Source organism: Phaenicophaeus curvirostris, chromosome 8 (assembly GCF_032191515.1).
Source record: "Phaenicophaeus curvirostris isolate KB17595 chromosome 8, BPBGC_Pcur_1.0, whole genome shotgun sequence".
NCBI lineage: Eukaryota > Metazoa > Chordata > Aves > Cuculiformes > Cuculidae > Phaenicophaeus > Phaenicophaeus curvirostris.
In genome coordinates this window covers 4,546,831-4,560,718 of record NC_091399.1, presented here as the reverse complement: position 1 = coordinate 4,560,718, position 13,888 = coordinate 4,546,831, and the positions used below count along the sequence as shown (strand labels likewise).

General features: G+C 36.6%; 1 protein-coding gene across 3 annotated transcripts in view; it reads left to right on the top strand.

The window, feature by feature from the left end:
* The window catches only part of DPYD (dihydropyrimidine dehydrogenase), a 368,728-nt gene that overhangs the window by 173,140 nt on the left and 181,700 nt on the right, over positions 1–13,888 (top strand). For 2 of the 3 annotated variants that reach the window (XM_069862154.1, XM_069862152.1), the window contains exon 12: positions 9,297–9,481. In XM_069862154.1, coding sequence (XP_069718255.1) covers positions 9,297–9,481 — 185 coding nt within the window. The remainder of the gene's footprint in view (positions 1–9,296; positions 9,482–13,888) is intronic. The other variant, XM_069862153.1, reaches the window with a different exon arrangement.

The following is a 13,888-nucleotide window of genomic DNA, read 5'->3' as shown; positions in this document are numbered from 1 at the left end:
CCGGTAAGCAGCAGACCTCTCTGTGGAGCGGGTCCAGTCTGCAAATGGGTCCCTCCGTTCCTTTTAGGAGGGAGTCCCCTACAACAATCATCCCCCTCTTCTTCTTAATGGAGGATGTTTTTATTTTTTTTCTGAGGATGGTGCGGCCTAGGGAAGGATTCTAGGCTGTGGGAGCCATGTATGTATATTGCTGTATAGAGCAAAACCCCAGATTAGAGGTACAGTTCCTCAGCATATATCTTGCTTTCCTCTCAATGCAAATGGGATCTCACAGTATACTCTTGAGATTTCTTCTGGTCTCACTAATTAACTTTAGAGAAATTCATTATATTACGACTTTAAACTGAACTGATCTGATCTCTGAAATCTTTTTTTACCCATTAAATTAAGTAAGAATTAAGGCAGATTCATTATTCTGGTTCAGCTGCTCTGGGTATCACTCATTTCTTGCGCATATGCAAGAGAACTGTTGGTTCTGTCTTATATACAGTATTTGTTAAATTCACCTGTACTTGTCTCAGCTTACCTCATTATTTAGTTGCAATTTACAAGCTTTGGTCTAAAAAATTAACAGTTGCATAGTTCTATGGTAAAGGTACAGAAATTGACACATAGATGGCATTTCAGAGACTGATGAAGCAGAAAGAGAGCTGAAGAACATGAGTACAACTAAGAACACAGGAACTCAGCAGAGCTCAGACTGTTCTCTTCTAACAGTAGGTTAGATTTAAAGGATTCAGGCACATGCATCAAATGTGCCTCAAAAGTGAAAACCACTGACTCAGCAGTAGACAGATTGATAAAATGAACAACTCTTCAGCCTGGAGACACTCATCTAGATTAGCAGGTTCCAAAAGCCTTAGTGAGCTATGTGCCTACCTCCCCAGGACATGGTCACCCCAGCGCATTACCCCGTGTCATGTTGTCATGGTCCTTTGGGTATAAATCCTCTGACAGAGGATTTGGCAAATGCCTCGGAGTGCATGTCACCAAGCAACTTTTATGATCACATGCTGGTTCTGCCAGTGCACTATGAGGTTCAAAATTTCTTAGCATAATGTTGTTTTGGGAATCTTTTCAAACAAAGAAAAACATAGATGTAAAATAAAGTAAACTGTGTCTGGTAACATCTGTGGACATACCTCAGGCATGTAAAATGTAGGATTTCTCACATCTGCCTTTTCTGTGTATGCTTTGTAGATAACACTGTTTTAAATGAAGTTAAATAAATTAGTTTTCTGATAATAAGATTTTCTAGAGTTATTAGTAGAATTATACGAAAAGTGTACTGTCTTCACAGGAAGACAAAATATTGATAAATTATAGGTCCCATTGAAAAATTTTAGAAGATAGCTGCTAGCAGAGTCGTCTATAATCTGAATGAGCTGCTCACTGCTCCCTGTTCACCAGTTCAATTGTAGATAAAGTTAAATCATTATAAAGCCATGAGAAGAGTCTAAACTCTTTCCTACAGTATAAAAGAAAGATCAGCATGGTTCCTTGAACATGTGAAGTTAATTCCAGGAGCACTTTTGCCTTGTCTGTGTCACTGTTTCTTGGGGATATGTTTGTGCAGCCTAGGCTGTTGTCTTAGACAGCAACTGCACCCAGCTACATTAGTGCTAATTACTCAGGATTTGCCTCCTACCCTGCAGTTGCCTCCTGCTCTAGCAGGCATGGCAGGTGCAATCTACGTCTTGTCAAGAGAACAGAATCCCATTCCACTTCGAGATGTGTTGCTGTGTAAAGAGTCTGGCATCTGTGTTGGTCATGTTTTAAGGCTTGGTTCAACCCCCAGGAAGCAGAAAGAAGATTCAGATTTTTTGATCTTTAAGAGATTAATGAGCTACTCCATTGGAGTTGAATTGACTGAGAATTTTGTAGTGTTGTTGTTGGTTTTAAAACCCTCTGTTTAGGTTTTTTGGAAGGTTTTCTAGAACCTCATGTAGTAAATCAAAGATTGGCTTATGCAATCAGTATGTTTTATTGTGATTCATTAACCCTATGATAAACCAGTGATTCTGTTTTCTTCCATGTTTAAACCTACTTAATTAAAAGGTTGAACTTCTTGTGTTGCTTAGCCATAATACTGTGCAAGTCTGGTGTATCCTATTACATATTCACTGTCTCAATTACCTGTGAAGTTTTTAAATAAGAATATAAAATGGGAGGAGAAGAAAGTCATACAGTGATCTGATCATGAAAGAAGAGTCATTTACCTTGGAGGTGAGCAATACACCTCAGCTTCACACTGTATTTCCAGGGAAATGCTATTAGAATAGCAATCAAATTAGTAGGAAAGATGCCAGGCATTTGGTTTGAATGTTGTGAAAGTAAAGAGAAACAAGAATTGAGAGACTGAAGTGTTTATTTTGAGCGTACTATTTCAGTTCTTTTCAAGTCTTTGTTTTTTGACTAAGCTGTCTTAATGAAAGTAAAATTTGCATTTAACTGTTGAGCTGGATTACAACCAAATCTCCAGGCTACCTCAGCATACAAAACAAAAAGAAATAACCCATGCATGCTCACACACTAAAAGCATCTTATATTCTTAGTGTATTTTTAAAAAAAAGGAAGTGCATTTTTGTGCATAAGAGATGGAGATACTCTGGTATTCTCCAACAGAAGATGGTGATAAAAATACTGGAGGTACTCAAAAATGCACAATGCCATGAACAAACAGATGTGACTGGGAACTTCATCTAACTTTGAAGAAGGGGATGAACTAGGTGACATTCAGAGGGCCATTCTAGTCTGTATTACTGTATGACTGGACGGCTCAGATATAAGTTGAATAAATGTGTTAATTATTGCTCATACGAAGAGCTCTATCAACTGACCTAACTCATAAGGCACTTTGGGGAACTGCAAATGCAGTATTGGTATGGTTTAAGCTAGCAGAATATGTCCTATTTGCTATTTATATTGTTAAATGCTGATGCTACTGATGTAGGAATAAATAAAATACTATGAAAACCAGGGGGATTACAATTAGAGTTAGCCCCAGTTCAGCAAAGTGTTCAGGGTTGCCTCTGTGCTCAAGTTTTAATGTTTTTTTTTTAACAAGACGTAAGCATGCGGGTGACTACTCTCCTGAGCAGCAATAGTTCATAGGTTAGAAAGCTTTTTCTAGTATATTATCCTCAATAAGATGTTTCGTATTCTTGCACAGTAGCTATTAACTTTGCAACTGAGATTCCATGTGCTCAGGTAAGTATTTAGTCTTTTTTGTTTTGTTAAAATGCTGATTTTGTTTTTAAGCAGCAGTTCTAGTAAGTATTCATTCTCCCACTGGGAATCATGTAAATGCATCGTTAATTTAAAAAATGGACTCCTAAGTCCATTTTATGCTCGGGAAGTTGCTAATAGACAAAATAGGAGAGTTACCTTCTAGGTTATTTTAAGAGCATTACCATTTTACTGAAGGCAGACCTTCCCCTCCCCCCCCCCTTAAATTGTTCAAATCAAATTATTGCAGATGGAGTAAGAGTAATGTTTTACTTCTTGTTGATAAAAAAGATTTTGCAAGCACAAGCTGCCTTTTTTTTTTGTTGTGTAGCTTACCAAAGCCTACAAGCCATTATAATTTACCCACATAAACAAAGAGCTGTAACACAGTTTTGTACATTTCCTCATGTTCCTACTCTGTTGTTTGGTTTGTTATTTTTGAGGTCTATGAAGTATTAGTGAATTGCTGGAATATCTCTGTCACCATTCCAAATTGTAACTACTCAATATATACAAATATAATTCTGTGTACTCTCTAGGACTGTGTATAGCCTCAGCATCCTGCTTGAAACCAGTCTAGTTGATTTTAAGGTCTAAAATTTGAATAGCCATTTTGTTATCTATTTTATTCTCATAAGAAAAAAGGGAACAATGTTTTTGGACTGCAACATTTTGCACTGGAGCAAAAATCCTTGTTCTAATTTATTTTCCTGAATTTCTGGGGAGACCCATGGAGATATTATGGAAAATAGTACACTTGTTCAAAACACACTACAAAATGCAGTGCAGGACAAGGGAACTGGCAGTATAAATTTAGTTCAACAGTGTTTAGCAGGCTACAGCTAAAGAGGAAGTATTCCCATTTTCCAGAACACTGAATCTTAACATGATCATGTCTATTTTATTTTCCTGGAGAGACAAAAAAGGGAAATGCAAAAATATCCAAGCAAATGCTAAATACCACCTTTGCAAAACCACTCAAGAAATAGTAGGCTGTTTGTGAGCAAAAATATATATATGAGTTGTTTGGTAGTAGCAGGCTATTGCATGGTAACTGAAGGGCAAAGTTTTATTTCACATTTCTGGGAATCAGTCACAACTTTTAGATATTTTGCTTTTACTTTAAGTACAATTGTCATCTTGCTTTGAAACAGCAACGGCAAACCCCAGAAGGCTTACCAGAGTATAAATACTGCCCCTCCAGTGTAGTTCAACATACAGCAAAGATAAAATTTGCCTAAGTAGCTTACAATTTTAGTATTTATCCCACTCTGAATTAATATTTATTTGTATGGATTGAGGAACATTTGCTAGGAAAGAGCAAAGAGCTCTGAGCTTGTAAGTGAAAAAGATTTACGTTTTCCTTTGTATGAATACAACTTCAAACCAGTAAACCTGCAGGGAGCGCTGAGTTCCCTCATGGCAGTTCTCTGGTCAGACAACTAGGTTACTTCGTCCTCAAAGCACTGTACCCTCGACTATCTAATGAAAGACTAAGAGAGAGCAAGTGTGGTGGCTGAGATGCCCAGGTGAGAATGCACACAAGGGTGACCTTCTGTCTCCCTAGTAGCATAGCATCTGCCTCACACCCACAGAGTAGACTTTTAGTCACCAGATTTTTTAAAATTGTCATATAAAATAGAAGTGTATATAGTTTCAAAAGATTCCTAGTGAAATACCTAGCAGTTTTCCTGCTGAGTCATTTGGAATAAGATTTTTCTCTACAAATAGATTTACTAAGTGAGTTTGAATGCAGCATTTCTACACCCTGAAATGATTACTGATTTCCAGTATCCAAAAGTGGCTTTGTGATGACTTGTGTTAACTTAGAGCTGGAATTCTGCTCTTTCACCCAATAGGCATCAGTAAACATTTGCTTTCTCGTGACAGGCAGAAAACAAAGTCAGTACCAGCTTGCAGCAAGAGCCTCTCCTAGCATACGTGGACCCAGCTTTATCTAGTCAAACCACTTTTTAATTCTAGTTCAATAAGCCAGTAGGGCAGAGGCTGTGGGAAGCATGATTGTGCCTTTCTTTATATGCTGGGCATTTAGACTGGCCAGTGTCAGCAGTTAATCACTCTGTTGGTGTATGTGACCGCTATAGTTTTATATTTGAGAATAAGAATGTTGCAGTATATTTGTATTTTTCTGAAGTAATGCTACTGTTCACTGTAAAGGAAGTCTATAAGATGGATATCAAAAATAACATTAATGAGCTACTAAAGCTAAAATTACAGGAACTTATGAAATTGGTTAAACATAAAAACCATTAAACTGTTTATTGAAGCTTCACAGATATACTGCAGCTAATGAGCATTTCTGCTATTTAAATAAGCCCAAATTGAACACGCATTACATGGATGCATAATTAGTCATGGCAGTCAAACACATACAGACTCACTTTAAAGCTTTATTTGAGGAATCTTTTCCATTTGATTTGTTTTGTTAATTAAAATATTTTTTCTGTATTCACTTATATTTTAATATTGTTTTTGCAAGTGCTATAATTTTCTGCTGCTTTTCCATTTGTGTTTGTGTGCTCTGTGAATATAGCAAATTTGGAATATATATTCAGAACTGTCCTTTTGTTTGGTATTATTTGTGTTAGCATCACTGGATAGCATTAGAATAATTCAATTGTATGTTGTCTTTCATCCAGAAGGATCTTTTCAAATTATATATAATATCTCAATAGGATATGGAGGAGAAGGCGGCACAGCCACAGGGTTGTACTTTGAATTTTCAAAAGAAATCTATGTTGCTTTTAAACTTTAAAGGCTTTGAGGGTGCAAGGATTTAAAAGACTCACTTTTCTTAACCTCTGTTCCTAATCAAGCACCATTTGGTATCTAGTTTGCTTATTGTTCAGTGTCAAAACAGCAATTAAGAGAATGAGTGTTTAGTCACCTCCTTTCAGTCTGAGGTTTGGCTATTAGACTGTCTCTCACCCCTTGCAGGGGCAGAGAAGGGACTTTCCTCTGTTAAGACCAAAGTTCTCCCCTTCTTTCTGCAGGTGGTCTTGGAGGTGGTCCCTTCAGCCTCACAGTTACCCCAAGCACTAGATCCAAATTGTGAGGATGTTAGGAACTCTTATATAAGACACTTTTAAATCATGCCCTTATTTTTACTGAACCTAAATCTTGGGGATTACAAAAAAGGCAGAAGGAAATAGCTGCTGGATATCATGTCAGCCTTACCACCAGGGAAATGTTCTTTCCCAATTTTAAAAATACTGATTAGGCAGACAAATTCCCATTCCCTGAGAGATGTTTCAAAGAAGGTATGTTGAGCACTCAAGCGCTCAAAAATCTTTTGATATAATTATGTCCAGACAGCTATTTTAGCACAAAACAATCCAAAGATAGATTTGAGAAATGTAATAGATCCAGGATAACAGAGATAATACCCTATTCTTCCTCAAGATGAAATGGAATAAGTAGTCAGAACTTTCAGTTTTACATCATTTCCTCTGAAAAACTACATCTCCAGCAGTGTGTTGCCCTATAACACCTTTACTGTGGATCAGTCCTGCCTCAGAGAAACAAAAGTCATCTATCAAATCCCTGATACCAAACCCTACAGCACCAAGTTTTCCTCTGGGTTTTTTTCCAAACATGTCTTTACAAGCCTGTACATATTTAGCTTGCAAGAACTGTCTAGACCACATGCTGAGATGGTACCACTGCATGCAATAAGTTATCCTATATATGACAAATATAAGATGATCAAAAGCTTTCTTGAAGTACAGACAGTCTGAGACATAAAGAGAAAGTTAATGTATTTATAAATATTGCTGAAGCATTCTTTATAAAGCTGCTATCAGCCATTATCAGCATTTTCCTTTTAAAAAAAAAAATAAACCAAAAACCCACACACAAACAGACAAACCAACAAAAAAAACTCATTTTCCAGACTGAAAAAAAAGTCTCAGTGTGAAAGTTGTGTTTGGTGTGATCTTCCAGCAATTTAAATATTTTTAAAGGAAATAATTTCATAAGGTTTTTATTCTGTTACTATGCAAATATTCTTTTTGCCAAATTAAGCCGTGAGTTTTTATGGATGAGAAGGATTGTGCAAGCAATAAGTCTGGAAGATAGATTAAATACTTCTGGTATGAAAACCTGCTACAGTGCTTCAGCTTAGAACTGTCCTCTTTGATTCTGGCTTCTGAACCAGCTACAAAAATATGCTTTGGATTTGAGTCCTCTGGCTATTTGTGAATGCCAAGGGTGAGGAAGAGAGTGTAGATGGGACAAGTAGCTGGCAACGTTTCTGCCTTGCTTCTTATTTTATTATTTTGCTCTGGATTATATGCAGCCCTCACTTTGATATACACTTCTAATATATGATTGGAGATGAAGTGAGATACAGACCCTGGGAAGAAAATTCCATCGCAATGATGTGCAAGAAAGATACATTTGAAGCTTGCTGGATGTTCAGGTGTGCACGGGAGCAATACTGTGACTTTGCCCTCATATTGGAGAAATATTCTTGTCTTAAACTGGCAGGTTTCTCTTTTACATATATGACAGCACAACTACATCAATTTAATTGACCCTGGCAATCTGCATCTGCTAGTGGTATGTCCCCAAGGGACATTGCAATTTTAAGCTGTGTTTTACTGCAGAATCTTCAGTTCCTGTAGACAAAGCTATGTCCCCTCATTTTGATATATACCTTCAACATTTGCTAAAAATATTTATTGAAAAAGTGATTTTCTTCACAAAGCTATTTTGAAGTTTCTTTTCTATTATAAAACAATAATTCAGAAGAGCATAAAAAAATAATGTTAATATAGAGCAAGACTTTTTTTTCCTAAGCATTTATGTGTACTTAGTACAATTTGTATAATGCTATGCAGCACAAAAAAATAGTCTTTTATTTTCACATCTACATTCTTTTTAAGGTCAATAATAGTTCATATGCAGAATGCTTATACATGGTATTTATTAACATGAAAAAATTAAGATATCTTTTAATGCATGCTCTAAGAAAATGTCAGAGATTGCAGTGCAAAAGATACAAAAAGTATTGTCTTCATGTAGGCGTTTCACTTTGATTGTGATTTTATGGTTTTATTCTTAATAAATATTACAAGCTTCAAAGTCAGTCTTATATTCAGGATGTTCTGAGTTTAAACATTAAGTCAGGATGGTTTCGACTTTATTGAAATATATTTTTTTCAGAATTAAATTTCTTTAAAACTAACACACTTTGCCAAAGCCAAACCTTTGATAGCATAACATTTCATGGTGGGAAAATGTTCCGTCTCAAAATTTTTAGTCAGATTTAATAATGGCTTGTCAAAAAGTAGTAGGATATCATTTCCATTGTGAGGATTAATAATGTGGGAAGTAAATTCTGGAGATCTAAGTGAATTTCTAGAAATTGCATCATAAACATTCTTTTTTCATTTTAAGCCTCAAAAATCATGTCCTACCTATTAAGTTGCACAAGAAAGTATATGGTAGGTTATTCAAGAGGAAAACATGTTGATATGCTAAGTGCAGCACAAAGCTAGTGGTGGAGGGAAAGGGAGAAAATTTTATTTTTCCTTTGTTAATATTGTACATTAATAGGCTTTTCAGAAGTGCTGGACTTTTTCCCTGGGAGATGAATAATGCCAGTGAAAATGACTTTGTGAATCCCAGCTTCTGAGCTACGCAGTGTTTTCTCAGGGATTGACCAGAACATTAGCATTAATTATTTCATAAGCCTGTGTGGTGTCCCTTCTTGTGACACTTGTGTATGTTTATCTTCAACACAAGTCTGGCTTTGCAGGCACAGAGGAACTGGTTACTTTTCTGATACTACCAAACTGCTGATTTATATAATTCATGTTGTTCTTCTGTCTAAGTCTAGTTAGTACTTACATACCTCCCCTAGCTAAACAGAAATGTTCATGTATATAAAAAGGTCTTTTAATTTCTACTGTAAAATTACATTTAAGTGAAATAACTAGGACTTGGACTGCATTTCTAATTGATACCAATATATATTTGACAGATTTTTAGCAACATTTTTTTGTTTCTTCTATTAACATACTTGTCATTCACTTTAATTACAGTCAGAGAGGCCATGGCACCTATCAAGTTTAACAGATGGGGTCTTCCTGAAGTAGATCCAGAAACTATGCAAACAAGTGAACCCTGGGTTTTTGCAGGAGGTGACATTGGTGGTCTTTCTAACACTACAGTGGAATCAGTAAATGACGGAAAACAAGCTTCCTGGTACATGCACAGATACATACAGGTGATTTTTATAAGTATTTCTCTCTTTCCCATTTCTGTCTTCTTTTAGATACTGTTATTGTGATTGTTAAAATAATTTCATTGTGGATTAGATTAAAAATACACGTTTTGAGGAAATAATACATAGATTATCTGGTGATTTGAACATTATAGATTCATTCAACTTGGATCACATACCTGAGTTTGAGTAGTTTAACTCATCTGTCTTACATTATCTTAATACTAAAATCAAAGCCCCAGCTTTTTCACTCAAGGGTAGCAAGACTTCCTGCACAGTACACAGTGCAAGTAGAAATCCTAACTGGGAAGAGAAGGAACCCCATTAATATTAAAAAGTAAAATCTCTCAGCAGACTTTAGAGTAAAAATTAAATACTGCCAGTGTTGTTACATGGGAAGGACAATATTAGTATTTTTAGAGTACAAGTGTACTAACTGTTTACAGAGCACTCAGGTTATCTACACCAGAACCAGTTTGCTCGGATAAGGCAGATAAATTGGACACGAGAATGCACAGAGGAAAATAATATGAAGGAGAATTTAACTGGGAAGTGTGAGTTTAAGAGTTGTAGAGTCTTGAAAAAACTGGTAACTACATGTTCCCTTTCAGTGCTCCTTATGTGTCACTGACTGAGCACTTATTTTTTCTAGTAAAAGAAAGAGCAGAAAATCTAGAGAAGTTGCAAAGGAACAAGCAGGGACAGGAGACAGCCTGTGTGTGGAGAACCAGCTGACAAAGAGTGCATTCATACTGCAAGAAACTTTTTAGAAACATGATACGTGATTCATTCTCCCACAAAAAGATATTTGAACAACTGATTTTGGGACTGTAACAGCTCGATGTCTTTCTCCTCCATCCATCTGCTCAAAGCCTCTCTGATTGCATGTTTGTGCGATTTCATGCTGTTGGGGTCTGATTTCACTTCCTAAAAATACTTCAACTGAAAGCTTGTTGTTAGTATCTGTGCATATTTTTTCTCACTTGTTCTAAAGCACTGTTTGTGTCCTGCCTTCTTAGACCCTATGAAAATGCTGAGTGTGAAATATCTTTAATTCCTGACCTGCTTGCTTAATTTCTGAGTGCACAGTGAATTTGGGTAACTGTGACAGGGGAAGGGGGGATTATCTCCTCCTTTTTGTCTTCTTCCTCTTTAACCTCTAGAAGTACACACATCACTTAAAAACCTTCCTTTATCATGTTGCTTCCTCCTCAAAGCTTGCTTATTTTTCTCTGGAATGTACTGAATGCTTTGGAAAAAGTCTGAATAGTCATGGCTTGAGAACTGAATTTTAAATTAAGCAGGCTTGTGATATTAGAGCATTTCCACTATCCTTTGCAAGTTTCAAGGCAGCTTATTCGACCTTACAGCCTCACCAGGAAGCTAATGGGAAAGCCTTACAGCAATCTTCACAGGGAAGTTTCCAAATGTCAAGTGTCACCTTTCCAGCTATTAGATGAATGGGTTGCCCAGGGGCATTTATTTGGATGTGTAGCCCTTATAAAATCTGGTTGCTGTGGTACAGTGTGCTGTGATTTGGCAATTTCCTTCACCAGTTTTTGGACCTGGTAGACATTTTAGTGACTGGAGGAGAGCTTATTTTTTAAAGAAGTTGTTTAAGAGAGAATTGTGTTACCCTGATGTTTATTGAGGTAGGTAAGGTACCCTTACACACTACCTTATTTTCTGTCTACTGTGAGATTCTAAGGCAAGCAACCTTCCTGTGATCTGAGTGTCTGAACTGAGTTCACATTAAATTTTAAATAAATACATTGATGCCATCTATCCCTTTGCATGTTAGTTACAGGCACAGGTAGTAATTTCCAAAATTGCCAACTATCTTAGCACCAAAATCTTTAGCAAAATAAAGGTGTTCCATAGGATTTCTTAACCAACCCAAGACCGTGTCAAAGACTGAAACTCAAACCCACCATCCAGACTACTTGCAGAATGCACTGTTTGAATGGTGTGCTGATCGTATCCCAACCTACTCCGGGCAAAAGGCTAAGCAAACAGATGGGACTTATATGTGTCCTGAAACTTCAATCACTGCAAGCTTTGGCACGTGGTCAACTGAAGCATAAGATCCAGACTCAAGGACTCTCCAGCAGAAATGCCTTATGTTCAAATCCAGGAGTTATTTACAGAAGCTTTTTGGGTGCTCTTAAGCTGGAAACTTCCCATCATTAGTTGCTTAAATTTCTCCTGCCTCTTCACATATTCCTCCCACTATATGAAGCATAGGTTCATCTCAGAATTTATTGCCTGCGGCTGTGTCGGGTTAGATTCTATAAACATGACCAGTCAAAGCCTAACTAAGGATAGTTGTAGTAGAACCTGTTAGTAAATGTAGTTGGTCTTCCTAGAACCCTTAATTACAAGTCATTAGAAATCCAAACAGAATCAGCCCAATTCATGCAACTATATACTATTCAAATTTTTTCAGCATTCAACCTTTTTCTGTTTTTCCATAAATTAGGTAAAAATCTCTGTGAATAATGTTGGTGATTTATTTAGTTTGGGGATTGTAGTGACCCTCACTTTTGTCCAACAGTGACTTCATGATCTTGTACAGAAGCAACACATGCCGCTGTTCTCTTCTGTGCCTCACTTACCATTAATTAGTTTTTGATCAGTGAATGGAATTTAATAACCTGATAGTTATATTCTGGATAATTCAAAATTATTGCAGGACTAACTTCTAATTTTCTATGCCTGCCTTGACAGCAAAGACAGCTCTCAGATTGTGATTTTTCCAGTATTTTCTTCCTGGACCTCTGCACCAGCCTTCATGCATCACTCCGGCTCCTTTCACACACTTACCTGTGGAGTGTTTTCCTGTTTTCTTCTCATTAAAATCCCTCTTAAAAAGTGACTTTTCCTCTCTAGTTCACAGTAAGTTTTCTTTTATTTAAATCTGTATTTTCTTTACTGTAATCTCCCCAGTGTGGACAGTTTCTTTTAAATTTTTCCTAGACTGAAATATACATGATACACTTAAAGGACAGAGGACCGGATACCAACTGTTATAAATTGCACTTCAGTAAGATGCTCTTCAATATAAATTTTGAGCACATCACTCTGTTACTTTGAACAAGTATTGTATATTTGCTATTTTTTTCTTTGGGCTGTCAAAAATTATATGAGCTTTGTATCTGAAGAGCATAGCTGTTGATTCTTTTATGAAAATTGACTATTCTGATATATTCCTCAAGCATGCATGAATGTACGTTATTGCATAATCAATACCAGAGATGGGTGGTTCCCAGGAAGCTTGTCTTTGAAGCCATTTTATGTTGTCTGCTTCTTTTCAGGATAACCAAAGGCAAAATCGAATGCCCCTTTGTTTAGCTATGAAGCAACATTTGAAACACTAGCATGAAGATGAGTAGCAAAGCACTATTTGCAAAAATGCAAGTGCAGGAAACTTGGTATTTTAGTTACTTACCACTGAATAAGCAATATGTTTGTTCCAGAAGCAGAAAGCTAGGAAGGAGCTTGGAAAATCTCCGTCCAACTGTACAGAGCCCTGAGGAACCTTCTCTAGTTAACCTTGCTCTGAGCAAGTGTGTTTAACTAGCTGGTCCCCAGGTATCCCTTCCACAACCATTCTTAGATTGTATGAAATAACATAGACATATTTAACAAAGTTTAAACATATTTAGTGAAGTAAAATATAATAGATAATGGGAGAGAGAATATACACGTGCAAGACAGAAAAGAGGTTTAGGATTAGACTTAGAAATAGAGAAAGCAGAAAATAGAGATGAAAGCATTTCAGAAAACTCTTCTAGGCAGTAGGATTTGTAGAGAAGGCTCTCTGTGAAAAATAAAGGTAATACAACTACTCACTTTCACAGTCTGTCTTTGTTAAAGGCCTGAAAATGGAGTTAGACCGTAGCACTGTGGTTAAGAATTTTCTCCATCTAAAGAAAATGAATGCCTCAAATTGTATCAGGTCTAAAGCTGAGTTCCTGTCTCTCAGCCCTGCACTACAGACCATGCTGCTTTTGCCTTTAGGCGTATCCTGGTTAGAGTAAGGTAGGACCACTGCATGCGATGCGCTGCAGATTTTTCACCACCGTCTTCCAGTATCCAAAAAATTGATGTGACTGGAACAATAAGTACCTGCAATATTGTTAGCTCAGCTGGTTGGCATCAAATTAGAGAAATAAAGGGCCATACTTTTTTGTCCTCCATTTTTAAAAATCAAGGGAAGAGTTATTATAAATAAACCCTTGCCTGCAGGCTTTCTTTTCCTATTTGTTTGTGCAATGTCAGGGAAATCCTTCATTATAAAGATGATTTTGCTTTCAGGAAGTAATAAAACATTTTGGTTTGCCGAAAGTTTTGCTTTGTAGAAAACAACACATCAGAGCCTAGTAAATTTATTTCTTTTATAAGCGTTGT